At 34.0% G+C, this 15761-nt stretch overlaps 2 protein-coding genes across 3 annotated transcripts in view; one reads left to right on the forward strand and one right to left on the reverse strand.

The window, feature by feature from the left end:
• The window catches only part of DOCK2 (dedicator of cytokinesis 2), a 187800-nt gene that overhangs the window by 67947 nt on the left and 104092 nt on the right, over nt 1-15761 (reverse strand). The window contains exons 28-29 of the mRNA XM_068697859.1: nt 3214-3312; nt 1391-1485 (exon numbers count right to left, since the gene is read on the reverse strand). Coding sequence (XP_068553960.1) covers nt 1391-1485; nt 3214-3312 — 194 coding nt within the window. The remainder of the gene's footprint in view (nt 1-1390; nt 1486-3213; nt 3313-15761) is intronic.
• Nucleotides 4184-15761, forward strand: part of INSYN2B (inhibitory synaptic factor family member 2B) — a 37966-nt gene continuing 26388 nt past the window's right edge. Inside the window, exon 1 of one of the 2 annotated variants that reach the window (XM_068697860.1) lies at nt 4184-4627. The gene's annotated coding sequence lies outside the window, so the exon portion shown is untranslated. The remainder of the gene's footprint in view (nt 4628-15761) is intronic. The other variant, XM_068697861.1, reaches the window with a different exon arrangement.

The following is a 15761-nucleotide window of genomic DNA, read 5'->3' on the forward strand; positions in this document are numbered from 1 at the left end:
AAGCCATGTACCTAGGAATTACTGCTTTTAATAAGCTGATAGCCAATCATCTATGTACCACAAGTGGAATAAAGTGCACTTACAAGCAGCAGCAACTAGGAAGAAGTGTGCAGTAAGCAACCCTCATTAACAAAAGTTAATTAAATTGACCATGAAGGATCACAAAAATAACTCAGCTATTATATCAGGTATTATGACCTCAGTGAGGATTTTACTATTTCCCAAAGCATTCTGCCCCATCAAGCATGACATGAAAAAGAACATTCTTCCCAACTTACTGTTAATGGAAGGAAAGAGGAAAGGTAAATAAAAACAAACAAACAAACAAACAAGAAAACATTCTGTTTCCTCTCTGTTAAAGTACTCTGTTGATTCTCAGTTGCTAATAAGAACACTCCCACATCAGTGAGCCTCTGCCTCACTTTGGGAATTGTCTTTGGCCAATTAAGAGGCTTTGGGAATAACAATATGCCTTAAGAGCAAACAGCACATCATCTAATATAATAATAATTTAAATGAATATGCAATAAACAATTCCAATGGGCAATACACAGGATCAACCAACATTCTCATGATCAATCAATGCTTGGCTTATCCCACTATCATTTATGACAACACCAAATCAGAGAGATTATAGCCACAGGTTAAAGTGTACAATCTGCATGGTTTAAGATATTTTTCCTTTAGTTAATTTTATTATATTGGAGTTCTCAAAGATACCTTATTAATAGCAATTTCTCATAGTGTAAATAGCAGGAAGTATGATAAACTTGATTATACAAGCTTCTGCTTAGATGACAACTTGATCTACATAGGTAATGTAGATGTTTGAAGTAATCCATCTCAATGAATCTCCAGATGATACATAAGATAGCAATACACTTCCTCAAAAAGCATCCTGGACCCAGACTTCTCCTACAAATACAGAGATGCCCTCAAAGACCTGGTCTTTATGATCTTTTTAGCGATCCAACAAAGCATATCAGATCAGGAAAAAAAAGAAAAAGAAAAAAAAAGTTGCTTTCTAGCTCTTGCATCACAGTTAACTCACAGAGGACATGCTGAAATGGTACAATTAAGAATTAACTGGCCTTTTACAGTTTGGCTTCTGTTGACTGTCACCAACCGTACAAACCAACTATCTACTTCCACTTCAATGTTACTTATTCTTTCCTTTGTTGTAATTGGATTTAGAGCACAGGCAGCTAGCTATTTAATGTATCGTCAGTAAATTATTTCAGATGTTGACCTCTTCTTGACATTCACCAAATTGGAATGGTATTATCTTAGTTGGAATGGCAAAACTTCACTTTTTTTCAGAAGATATAAAACAAGTTCACTTTTCAGAAGCACACAAAACACAAGCACTGAACTTCCAGCCCCACTTTACCTGTTCTGCACCATGCTCATTGCTATCCAGTCTGAAGGGTAAACATTTTTTCCAATGAGATCTTTGAACATTATGAATGTTTCCATCAAGAAGTCCTAGAACAGCAAAAAAATACAGTAAATAAACTTTGTGTTACACAGTCACATAAGTGTTCCTCCTGCAATTAAAGAACAAAGAGGAAGGGCTCCACTCTGCTCCTAGTGAAGTTAATGGAAAAAAATCCCGCTGATACCAGTAAACCCAGGGTTGGAACTGAAGTTCTGCAAAAGAGCAGCCCCAGAATCAAAATGAAGGAAGTTGTTACATTGGGCTCTTAAGAAAAGATATGCCATAAATGAATGAAAATAAAAAGTTTTAGTACTATATATAGTATATAGGAAAGCTGCTGAATTGCATATTATTTAGCCAGTCTCATAATGCATAACAAATTAACAGATCTGAAAAACAATACAGTTTTCTACTTAGTCGATTTAGTCTAATTTTAGTATTTTAAATAAAAAATTTAAGGCACAGACAGAAAATCCTCCAAAAATATATATTTTTCCAACAACTATTTAGAGATTCTGGTATACTGAACAAAAATAAAATGAACATCATAATTCAAGCTCTATTTCATGTATAGTGCATATATGCAGTTTTACCCCTGAATTTCTGAGCAAGTCTGGTAAAAATCTGAGGCTAGCAAGATGAAATGTCATCATCTACATGTATTACCAAAACCTCACAAGCAGTTCTCTGCAACATTTGTACTTTGTCAAATTACTTAGAGAAAAAAGCGAACAATAGCTTTCAACACCATGGTTTGAAAAACAGTCTTTATCTTCACTGACATACTTATGCTCAAGAAGACAACAAATTGATGCCTTTATAAATGGAGAAAAAAAAGTTGTTTGTTTGTTGGTTTGTTTTTAAATGTGCTCTTCAGATCTGTTCAAGCAGATGAAGTATTACTACACCTGATAGTCTTCATTAGAATTTCTAGATATTATCTAGGACCAAGTACCTCAAGTACGTAAACTGATTGGAAGCTGAAGTTATTTTAAAATACTCCTATGTTTTCAGGTAAATTCAGGCACATGAAGAATTGCAAAATTTAGCCATGATTTGATCTGCTAGAATTTCAGTTATGGCACAACACTGACTATAACAAAGAAAGGAAAGCGGACAAATCTTGCCAACTGAACGTATTACTTCCACAGAGAACCCATAGATCGTGTAAACAAAACCTTAGCCAATACCTGAACTTATTTTGGACTTATGTCAGGAGTATAAATTAAGGGAAAAAGGTCTCATGAAACCAGTGACCAATGGTACAAAACAGAAATGCACACCAAATAGCATTAATTTATGCCAGGAACTGATATAAAAAGTTGCATTTAATTGCATTTAGCACACAACATTATCTTGACCAACAGTGGAACTAGATCACGATGTGCAAAATGTGGATGAAGGGTTGGAATAGTCAGGGATTGCTTTGCTGCTGTTTTTTGTTGTTGGTGGTGGTATGTTTTTTTGTTGTTGTTTCTCCTCAAAACAGAGTGAAACAAAGATCCCATTACTTAATGCTTGATTATTAAATTACTTCCTAAGTGCTATGGACAACAATAGTGACATTTATATCTTTCCAAATTTCTGATCTTAGTATTGTACAAAGACACCATTAGAAGAGGGAGGCAATAAAATGATGGAGAGGCAGAAAATGTACATAAACGGACTTCATGCTAAGAAGAATCAGGCAAGATAGTTCAAAACAACACTTTATTTTTCATAGCTAATAAAATACTTCTAATTATTTATCATCTATGTGTTTGTTTTGTACTCACCACTAGCTCTGAACTTGTCTGAAAAGTTTCAATGTAAACTGAGTAATGCTGGTTGTTCATCTGGTTTAAGATTGCTGTCATGCATGCAACAAAATGACTCTGAAAGAAAACGAGAAAAAATCAGTTGAAACATAACACACATCTAGATTAATTTAGATATTGGATTGTATTCTTTCTAAATCAGACCTATTCCAAATGCCTAATAATTATTTTTAAAGGATATTAAAATAATATCAAATGACAACTTTCACAAGCCCATATGCGAAACATAGTAAGAACTCAGAGGGTAATTCAAAAGCTACCCTGGCAATAGGCTCTGGAGAAAAAATCTGCACGATTTATGAAAAGCACATGGAAGCACACAATCTGCAACCAGAAAAATATATATATAATATACAACTCAGTCTTACTATAAGACTCTTAAAAGGCAAGTGATATTTCCTAGGATTCATTATGAATTCATAGGAAGAAAAAATATATTTGATCAAAACTTTCTAATCATCCTAGAAACAAAGGCTATGTTATTTTACAGGAAGAAATAGTGCAAGAAAGGATATATTTTACAGATGTTTAAGTAACTACTACAGAACTCTAAAGCTTCTATAAAATACTATTATTTTCATCTCTCAAAACTCCAAACTTCCTCAAAAGGAAATACTTTTTTTCTAAATTCCTTAAGATGAAGTGTTGCAAAATATAAAATTATCTATAAGCCTAGGTTTTCACTGCCTTTGACTGAGATTCAGAAAGATATTCCTCATCTCTCAGTAGTAGCAGGCTTAACTATTGTTAGTACACCTGTAAGACAGAAAAGAATCCTCCTTATTGATGCATTCTAATTGCCTGAATTCTTGTTTTAAATTGAACCTGCCTTCACTATATTAAAAGAAGAGATTATGAAGGAGATGATACAAAATAATTTTCTAGCTTGATTTGAACCTTTTCATCATGCTTGTTTAGGATAGCTAGAGGTGACTCCCCAGTCCCTCTGACCAGAAGCTTATTTCCCCTTGTTACTAATCAGATTCTCAGTTTAACTCAGATTCACTTTACACTTTTGTTACGCCAGAAAGGCAACACAGGCACACATTACCAAAGTATCAGCTGCAGTTTGCCATCCCCGACCATTTTGTCTACCACTTAAAGGGAAGCCTTCTTTAACTTCAGGTTGTGGCCACTAGAGGTCTTTCAGTTTCATATGTTAGCTGCTGTTCAGTTTGTACTGCCTTTTTATTTTTTTTATTTATTCCTACGTGAGCAGACCCAGTACACTTCTGGCATACAAACAGTGAAAATTACAATATAAAGGACCTATTATACCTTCTTTTGGAGTGACACTAGTGCTAGTAACAGGCTTGTCTACTTTGTAAGACTAGGAAGACACATTTTCTGCGGGTAAAGCCAAAGATTTCAGGTAAGGTATCATGTGTTCTCGGGTAATGATGCTTTTTTAAAAAGAAATGCCGATATTCCTGCTGTAGTAGTTCACTTTTACAGTTATGGGTTAGAAAAGTGTTTTCTGTGATGTTAAATGTGAAGCTGGAAGTAATAATGAATGAATTTCAAATGATTCAATATTGAAACTGTGTTTTTCCTTCCGATGTCTTGATTTTGAAAAAAATTACTGACAGAAGTTAGAGAATATTATACATGAAAAACAGCTTGTATTTTTAGTAGTTAAACATATGCCAGAAAATGCCTTTCTGCACTAATATTAAATAATCACTTCTTGAAATAAGTAGCATTTCTTTGCAAGCTTTAAATAGACCTTTTATGTTGCTTAAAGGCATAAAGACTTGAAGAAGGTTTTTTTTGTTGTTGTTGAAACCAACTTCTAAAATGTGTCTAGCTATATCTGTTCTTATTATATTGTCATTTAAAAATTGTATTGTCATTTTAAAATTACCAGATGATTGATTGATTACTGAAAAGAGCCATAAACAAAGATCACATATGCCACCTTGCAACAAAACTATCAAATTCATATTAGTGTGACTGAATGATAAGTAGATAAATAAAGGTGTCAGTAAAGCTGGTGTGCTAAAAAAACTTCCTCCATCATTTCCATGCAGCTGTTAAGCAGGGAAATGCACCAATACCAATTTATATCTAATAATTTTCTTGTCTGCAATCTCAACTATTAGAAATTAACTGCTAGCTCCTTCATAGGTTAAAAGCTTGCCCCTCCCCTCCTAATCCCCAAACACCAGCAATAAACATTCACTTCTCAAATGCAGCCTCAGATCATTCAAGTACCCATGCTGTCTCAGCATCACCATTATCACTGCTAGAACTTCAGTGTCATTTAGGACTGGGGAGAGCTGTGATCAAATCTGCAAATCTCTATGTATTCATTTAAATTCTCCCATGCTGTTTAATTCTCCTACTAGAATATGCAAAGAACATGAACTGCTTAAAAATACAGTAAGTTCTGCACAAGAACTACTTATTACACTTTGAATGCGGGCTGCATGCTCACTAGACAGACAGAGGAAATTCAGAACCAAGCACTACCTACAAATACAATAGTCTAATGCTTAGGATTCAAAAAAGTATTTCATTTAATCAAGCATTGTGTATAGTGACTGAATAGTATGAAAAAGGTTGCAGCAAACAAGATGAACTTCAAGTAGAACCCCAACAAGTCATTTCAGCTGTGTTGAGGATTTATCTCATGAATTAGAGCAGAGAGGCTGATTAAAACTAGGTCATATGTATATATATATATATATATATATATATATATATATATATGTATATAAAGTATCTAAGTAAACATTCAACTGATGAGAGAATACTCACAGAAAAATTATCAGATATAACTTTGGAATACATTGGATCAATTCGAAGAGATGCAACAAAATGTATGCTTTCCAATTTTAAAACCTTCACACATTTAAATACAAAAGAATCCAGGAACAGAAGCAGCACTGAATTATACTACTTGAATTAACTGATTTGCTGATATTCTTTCAAAACTTGGGTAAAGAACAAACAAAATAGATGGTACGAACACTACAATTCTATCAGGACCAGAAGCACAGAGAAAGTCAAATGAAAATGAAACAGAAGGAAGTGTCTCAGAAACTATTCAAACTCCCCATCCATTAAAAAAAAAAAAAAAAAAAGCCAACCACATAATTTATATAAAATTTTAATGAACTATAATGCTGGCTTCCTTTAGTATAAGCATTGCAAAATATTGGCTAAAGCAAAAAGAAAAAAAAACATCTGTTATTCAAGTGCACATTAGCTGTGGATGCAACATATACAGGAAAAGAAGCAACTGAAAAATATTAGGGTCATATGGGTAAGACAACAAACTTCAACACCTAGCAACTAAATCCCAGCATACTTTATATAATAGTAAATGGTGACAGGTTGCTGTAGTAACTTCAAATAATACCAGCACCACAAGAATAAATAAAGCAAATGCACTGGAAAACCAAACAGCAACAGAAATAATGTAGACTGAAGCTACACTTCAGTACTCATATGGTAGAAACATTTCAATGGCTGTTCTTTGAATAATTTTCATGCAGCAGTACTTCTGGAATGACTAAGAAGGATATTTATTTCATATAGTTACTTAAATAACATTTATTCTCATTAACAGAAAGCTTTACCAACACAGAGCCATAGTGTAAATATGTAACACTACGTACATCATTACAAAGGAAACAAAATGCAAACATCAATAATTTCTAATAATTCAAGCACTTCTGATGGCCAAAAACATTGTAATTATATTTAAATCCCCCTTTTTAACACAAAGACAGATGTTCTAAATGCCCATTTAGCTTGTTCTACTGTTTTCTTTACATTCATATGCTCTAGCCAGAAGCATATGCAACTATGTAAGTTAGTAGGTTACCAGACTGAAAAACACAGGCCAATTTTGTAACTCAATGAAATCGTAATAGCAGCTGCTGTATAAGATTTAAAGATAATCTGCAAGCCAGACAATCAAGGCAATTTCAAAATTATTTCATTTAAGACTTTCTTAAACATAGAAAAAAGCGGTAAGACAAAGTTTTATGGTATGACATACAAGCAGCATGATGTTTTTCAGAATGTTTGGTGCCTTTTCTTTTTTTTTTTTTTTTAATAAAATAGAACAAACCTTTATGTTCTTTTCCCAACAATATTAAAAATTAAATTCTCTACAGTGTTTTTACTGCTGCTGAATTTTGTTGCCACAAATCCATCCCAGAATTTCTACAGTCCATGGCTAGGATGAAGACTGTAAATGACTGAATCTTTTCATACGTCTGTGCTCGAACACAGTTGTGCAATTTCCTACTTTTCCCAGAACATAACATTGTGTTTACCTTTGAGGTATACATGCAAATAAATCATCAATAATATTATTTGGTACAGAGTGAGAAGTCAATTATTTCTAATGGACAATCATTCCATGAAAACTGTACTAGCTTTTGCAGAACACAAGGTACTAATAACATCAGCTATTTCACCTTCTTGCTTAAGCACTACTGTCCGCACTCCTAATCTCAGCTCTGCTGCATCAGGTAAAATCTTTCAACCTTACCTTCAGGGATCTATGCAGCTTCATGCTGCATGTATTTCCTTCCCTTCTGCTACCTGCTAATTCCTCTATCACAATTACTTCTAGCTAGTTTTCAGATTGCTCTTGCAGGCCAGAGAAACCTTCCTACTCTGGTACGTAAAATATCCACTGACAATCCTGAAATTTCCTGTGCTGTCAACACTGCTAATTTCACTACTTTATTATTCTAAGTGCTATTCTATTTCCTTGATTCCATTACTCCAGATGGTCAGTCAAGTTGGCAAAACATGGCTTGTCCTGCCAACCGTCCCAGTGCACTCATTCCCATGGTAAAGAGGATGCAGTCAGCATTCCACAGAAACATCTAAAGCATAGAGTGTAAGATTAAAAATATGATGCTTCCCCCCCCAATCATAACTTATTTATTTATTGTACTAAAGTTTGGACACTCTCTTGCAGGTGAAAGCCCTGTAAACTGATATGGGAACATTAAGGAAGTAAACCAATGGCTGGGATGAACAGGAGTTAGTCCCCTGATATAATACTTAACAGCAGGAAAAAAAAAAAATGATTGCCAGGTATATAGGACTACAAAACAAAACATACTGACTACAGCAGAGATTGACAACTGTGTCTAAAAGAAATGGCTTGAATTCAGCAATCTATGTACATATCCTGTACATATATATAAAGTTAGAGTGTGGTAGCTTCTTTTATTTCTAAGCTGTATATTTTAAATCTACACATATCGGGAAGACGCACGTCTTAACTGCTGATTCACATCTTTAAAACAAAATAGAGCCACCTCCTCTATTCCCAGAACTCAGTCACCCTTTAATTGATTTTGTTCCTTTTCAGCTGCACTTACTGAAGACAAGAACAGAAAAATTAAATTAAAAACTGAAATGCACAATCACAGATGAGTCTAATATAATACATTTCTGGATTGTCAAAACAAAGCTTTATCACAGAAGTTGCACACAGAGCTTCAGAAACTTTCCTCTTGTTTAGAATTTGTTTTACAGAGAAAATCCAGCTTAATAAAAAAATTCTGCAACAACCCTCATCCATAAAACTTACAAATCTATCAGGGCCATACGTTTAAGATTAATAAATAGCAAATATCTGAGAAATCCACCAATACATATTTGTGTCATTTATTTAAGATTTTTTAACCACCTCTATTTAAGCAACAACACAGCTGCAATTGAGCTTTCAAAACACAATGGGTTTTGTCAAAAGGCCATGAAAATCTCACCAATCCTGAAGACATTCATGGAAAAATCCTTAAGTCTGTTTAGCACCATACATGCCCTTTGAAGAATATTTTTTTATTTTATCAAGGTACATGCAAACCAGTAATTAAGCATTTGCAGACACCAATATTCAGCCATCTCTTAGGCTGAGATTAAAACCAGCAACCTTGCCTGGTTGGATAACCCTTTTTCTAGGTCAGAGTCTGCCTTTGTAATGTCTGGTACTATTATTTATTTACACAGCGCTAAGCCAGCCAATAAGATCCAAGTCATTGAGAAATTTAAATTACTTCTAAAATATATTAAAATATATTTTTTCCTTTTTTTTTTTTTTTTTTTTTTTTTAGCAGCTGAAACACTCAGATAAACTCAGACTGTTTTTTGTGAGGAGCCTGGTACTTGTTTCTGATATTTTAAATGCACACTAATGCAAAAGTGATTTTAATTTGGCAGCTGGCAGCACCAATTGTAATTTATCTCTTCCCAAATTATGAACATTGCATTGGTACTCTGGTAACTGGTTTAATTTTGTTAAATGAATAATAAAACTAGATTAGAAATTGAAAGTTATAATACTATTTACAGTTTAATTTAAATAAGAAACATTTGTCTTTATCTCCATATTTAAACTCATTTTGACTGCTGTTCTTGTAGATTGAAAGCTGTCTAACTATGGCCTATTCCACTTTGTAGTAAACAAAAGGTGAACAGAAGGCATACCCAGTACGCCTTGCAAATACACATTGACTAAAGACAGAGCTTTTAGTGCCTTTCTTTAAAGCTATCTTAAACATAGCGCCTGCCTTAAAAAAAAAATAAAATAAATCAAACAACCAAAACAAACAAACAAAAATAAACACACAATAAAAAAAATGTTTGTTTTAACCTACACAGTGAATATATAAATGGGTCATATGTATATAACATGTCATATGTATATAAACAAATAAAAAGTGCTCTCTTGCAGAAACATGGGACAGAAAACATGTAACATATTGACTGTGCTACACACTAAGTTAACAATGTAAATTTTACCAAGAACACAAACACCATTTTTCTTAAGACAAATTTTACATTTAACAAATGGTTGGAATTTATTTTTAATAAATTACTTTTTTCAAGTCTGGTGTTGAGGGACCAAAGCTTAGTTCTTGCTTCTAAAACTGTATCTGGGCAGTAAACTTCTAAATTTGCTTCAAAAGCAGCTCTCTGAAGCTGGAACAGAAATTTTGCCAGTGAATTCACAGAAAAGCAGACAGAATTCCAAGAAGCTACAGCTTATTGGTGCTTGTTTTTTTTGCAACACATTACTGTACTCAGAGGCAACACCTCTGCTATCTTGGAAGGAAATCCTTCTTTTATCATGAGTAAATGATATCCTCACTCTGAAATTAATCTCTCAGAAAAAAAATACACATGTACAAATCCTAATCAGAATAAACGGTGAGTATAGATAGAGCAGCACTATGTTACAACAGGTCTTCCAAACAGAAACTAGTTTTCAAACTTTACAGCATTTTAGCAGACATGCATATCAAAATTACTTGTTAGGTATCAAAACCTTGATACCCGACCATACAAACATCTTCACGGAATGACAACTATACACCAGTGACACTTCTTTCTCTGGGTTGCTTTACAGTCAAAATGTTCAAGGCTGTTTGTGGTGACTTTTTGATTTTTCCTAATCACTAAACTAGGATTTCACCTAAATAGACTCTCTTGCTGACAAACCAGGGCATTAACACTCCTGAGCCAATCAAAGAGAAAAGCTGGGAGTATAGATGTATACTGGGTAATACCAGCTGGCAAAGCTGATGGAACTGCATTCCCAGCAGAAAGCACAGTTAAAATCACACCCATATATAAGCAGTCTTATCAATGAGTCAGAGTGCCAAAGAAATGGGATATAAGAAAAATATCATTTGTTATGCCTCTGATATTTTCTGTATGTATCTCCAAAGCAGTTTTACAAGGCTCTTATATTTATGATTAGTTGCTGTAATACAGAAGGTGTGGAAACAACAGTGTATATATAACAAAACATGCAAAAATAAAAGCGTGATGATTTGAACTAATGCGATCTACACCTCCACTAATGAGGTTTCTATATTAATTACTTATTATTTATTAATACTATTAGCTTTAACAGCAGTTTCAGAACTACAGAACTGAGACTGTTCATTAAAACTTACTAGGTCATGGTATATACAATAAGTATATACAAGTACTTTGAAATGATACAAAGGGACCTGCTTATGAAGCAAGTAATTTTGTGTCATTTTAATTCAGTAATTAATATAGAATACAAAAAACTCTTGGAATTATGAATGACAGAACATGTACTTGACAGATGCTATACCATCACATGTTCAGAAGAATTTGTGAGATACTTTAAGAGATCTTATCTCCTGAGGACATAATTATGGTATGCTTTATGAACTAAACCAGATTCTTTTCTCTTTTAAGTTAGCATAAACTCACTGTGCTGAATGCTACATTATATCTTCCTAAGCCTGTATTTTGTGATCTACTGCATGGCTCCAAGTCACACAAAGCCCTTTCAATTACAGTTGCAACTTTACAATAGGAAGAACTGAGTTTTGAAAGCTAGTGGTGAATCTTATGGTCTTAACTACAAAAGGGACCAGAATCAAATTTCCCATGGATTATCGATTTTCAAGGCATGTTTTATTATGAATAAAATATATATATATATATATATATTCTTCTGCTTTTATTTTAAAAGATACTGCTAATACTCTACAGCTTAAAACTGAACTTGCTAGACTGCAAAGGTTAGCATCAGGAATTCAATATTGTAGAGAATTTAAAAAAAGGTGGGAAAAAACAACAAAACAATATGCTAAGGGGCATTTTCAATAAAATTTCCTGCAATTTCCTTCCCTTAACTACTACACCAAAGCTATTTTATTTTTTCAAATTGTACTCTAGTCATGTGAGATAATGCAACTTTTTTTGATTTCTTTTTGGTGCAATGTCCTGACATATGAGTGTGCTATATACTGCAAACATTTAAACAATTAACTAAATTTTGGGCAAATAATTACAAATAATTTATACAAAATATAATGACAAAAAGCAATTTAGAAACAAACAGGAGAAAGAGTATCATTTATATTTTGGACACCTAATGGATAAACCAGTAGGGACAAAGCAAATTTGAAACACAGGAACAGCACTGGAGCTCCCTTAGTCCTTCCAGATTATCACAGAATCATGGAATCATTCAGGTTGGAAAAGTCCTCTAAGATCATCTGGTATGGACTTTAGCATAGCGCTGCCAAGTCCACCATTAAACCATGTCACTAAGCTCTACATCTACACAATTTCTGAAGACCTTTAGGGATGGTGACTCAACTGCTTCAGGGGCAGCCTGTCCCAACACTTCACAACGTTTTCAGTGAAGAAATTTTTCCTAACAGCCAACCTAAACCTCTCCTGGCACAACTTAAGGCCATTTCCTTTTGCCTTATCATTTAGTGCTTGGGAGAAGAGACCAGAAAAAAAAATTATCATAAAATCCCAAATGAAAGTGCTGCAACTAGACAGTTCCAGGACATTAGTTCGGACTGCGTAGTTTGTTCCTCTGAAGTCACAGATGCTCTGGAAAAACAGAGTAATCAAGCATGAAAACAGGAATTCTATGTAATAGTCATCAAAGTTTTGGAGGAGAAAAAAAGAACTTGCATTCTATTGAACTCAAGAACACATTATTCAGGATTTTAAAGAACTGGGTAGGGAAGAGATTCTGTAGTGGAAAGATGACTATGTTCTAGAAAACTGAAGAAAAGAAATATGTAGCACACAGACAGTGAGCTAGCAGAGTAGTTTAGAATGGCTATTATTGGCAACTGCCAAAACCCCAACTTGTTTACAAGTGTTTTTCTGTTGCGAGCTCTCCCTTCTTGCTACTGGTGCTCAATGACTGGTTCGGGGCACATCAGCAATTCGTGACAAACTAAGTGAGGAAACAACCTAAATGTACAAGCATATTTAGTAAAATGGGGACATGCAAAATGTATGAGAAGTCTGCATGGTTTGATGACAGATAGAGAGATATTAATTATTGCACCAGACACAAACATGGGAATCCTACAGTTTTCTGAGAGCTACCCATGAAACAAATAGCACCTAGGAACACAGACATCTCTATCACGATATGAAATCAAAAAAAAAATAAAAAAATGAGGGAATGTGTGAACACACAATTCCCACTGAACTGCGTCATTACCCTTTATAAGGATATACGTGCCTCTATTTTTTCTGGACTTGTAGTTAGGAGAATAATGCAGCAATATTGATAGATTACACACAGCAACATTTTTGTGGGTTCTATCAAAAATTATTTTTCAAGTAAGTTTTTAGTTTTAGTTTTATGATACATAAAGAACAAACTAAAGAAAACTGAAACGTGTACCTAACTATTTTTGCTAACAGTATAAGATAACCAAACCTTCTTTAACAGATTTTAGGTTGCCTGCCTTACCAAGCTTTGTGGCAAGATATTAACTTGGTTTCTTGTTCAACATTGGAAAAACTGCATGCCCACTCATGTCTGCACTAAGACAAAACACACAGTATGCACTGTTTTATTTTCTTGTTAATACTGCAGGAATACATTTTCAAAAAAAAAATCACTTAATCAGACTTCTACTTATTCAAGTAACACCTGAAGATATACCCACAGAGCCCTTTTAAAATAGAATTATAGTTTAAAATAAAAAACAGTACAATTTTGTGAAAATAACCTCATCACAGAGTCACTAAGGCAATGTACTGCTTGTAAGGCTTAAGGAAGAAAGGAAATAACTTCTATGAAATTATAGATGTCACAATAACAGGCCCCAGGAAGACATCCCAGGATACAAAATAGAAGAAAGGGTTCTTTGTTCCAGAGTCACCAAAGTAGGGCAGGCCATATTACATATGATGCAGCCACTTACGTGTACAGCCTGCTGTTTTATTTTCAAAATCACTACAGATGCTACAATCATTTAAAACACACATTGCCTGGGTCATTTTGTATTCTTGTGCTTAGAGAAGTATCAGAAAGCACAGGGAAATTGGTTTTAAGGCAATTACTTGCGGTGATTAACTTACAGAATACTTTTTTAAGGATTTCACATAGTTCACAACATACAAGGAACGCATTTTCTGTTTGTTAAGTCTACTAGATCTATATTATCTGTCAGTATCCTTTGAAGTTTACAGCTTTCCCATGTGGAAAACAATCTTCAGGCTACAAGATGTTTTTGAGGATGCTTACTTCTGTATGGTTTTTGAGTATGTTTGTTTCAATTTCCACAACTACTAGACACTTTTAAAACGCCAGCTGAAAAAAGACTGAATTACAAAACAAACAATGAAAGACAAGCAAGTGCCACACAATTCAGGACAGCACAGATGTATTACAGAGATGATTATCAATAATTAACTACTCCAATAATAACTTTGTTAGCTAAAACCAAAATTTGAATCCATACAAGTTAGAAAGGCTATCTGATAAAAGGCAAAGAAATAGCTTTGCTTTTTTTTTTTTTTTTTTTCCTTCAACATCACTGGGACATTTGCTTATGTTGCCCAGAGAAATGGCATGCTTATTTCTTCAGCGAGGTTCAGAACCCTTGCTGTGTTCATAGGTGTTAATTTTTTCCTGTAGTGACCACATCAGTAGATTATGAAAGGATGACCTCCCGTCCTTTCTGTTCTGACAACTCTAAATGACATCAAGGGTAACCATAAACAAGAGGACAATGAAATGCTTATCTACACTTCCATGATTTTTAACCACATTGTTGCAGCTCTCCCTTCTGAAAGCCATTCAAAACAGACTAGGCATAAGGTCTGGTTGATTCCAAATGCCTTCACAAAATACATGCTAAAATATCATCTCACTTTTTTCCCTGTCATTGTACTGTTTTCCTCTTAAATATGATATGGAACTTGTTGTCTCATTATATGCACCACAAACACCTCATGCTGCCCTTCATCCTCCTAAGATTATGCAACTGTGTAACATTTTATACCTTCTGTTTCTATATACATAGTGTGTGGCAGGCTGAAAAACCCATAGTTACCAAGCCTCTCCCTTTAACTTTACAACACCCAGACATCTCAAAAAAAATCCTCTAACCTCATAGTCCCATTTTCTTTACATTGACATTTGAAAGCTAATATTGAGAGACTTAACAAAAACTATCAAGATTCGGAACTGAATGCAGCAAACGAATTAGTTCACAATAGAAATGCAAAGCAGATAGAAAACCTATAAATTCATCCTCCTAGTATATATTTTAATATATTTTAACTTGGCACCCTCAGCACTTCAGTCCTTATGGGCATTTGGGTACCTATGTAACTTGGACTTTTCCAACAAAAATTTATTCACAAATAAACAAGCTTTGGATAAAGATAAGCTTATACTCCTCCTAAATATCAAAGGGAAAAGTAGTTATTTTTGAGCACTCCTAACATGTTACTACTGAGACAACTTTAAAATCTCATTACCTGAGTCAGCAATAATCAAAAAAAGATAAAAGAATAGTATTTGAATCAAGTATGAAAAACAAATCATCCACTGGTTTGTTTTACCCCAGTGGGACCAAACTTGAGTGATTTGCCATCCTACAGCTTTGAAGAAAGAACAATTTTAAGCCTTAAATATATTGAAATAACGCTACACATGGCAATAATGCTATAATTTAGAATTGCTACCTCTAACAAACTGAGTTGCAGAGAAG

Source organism: Anas acuta, chromosome 14 (assembly GCF_963932015.1).
Source record: "Anas acuta chromosome 14, bAnaAcu1.1, whole genome shotgun sequence".
Lineage (NCBI taxonomy): Eukaryota > Metazoa > Chordata > Aves > Anseriformes > Anatidae > Anas > Anas acuta.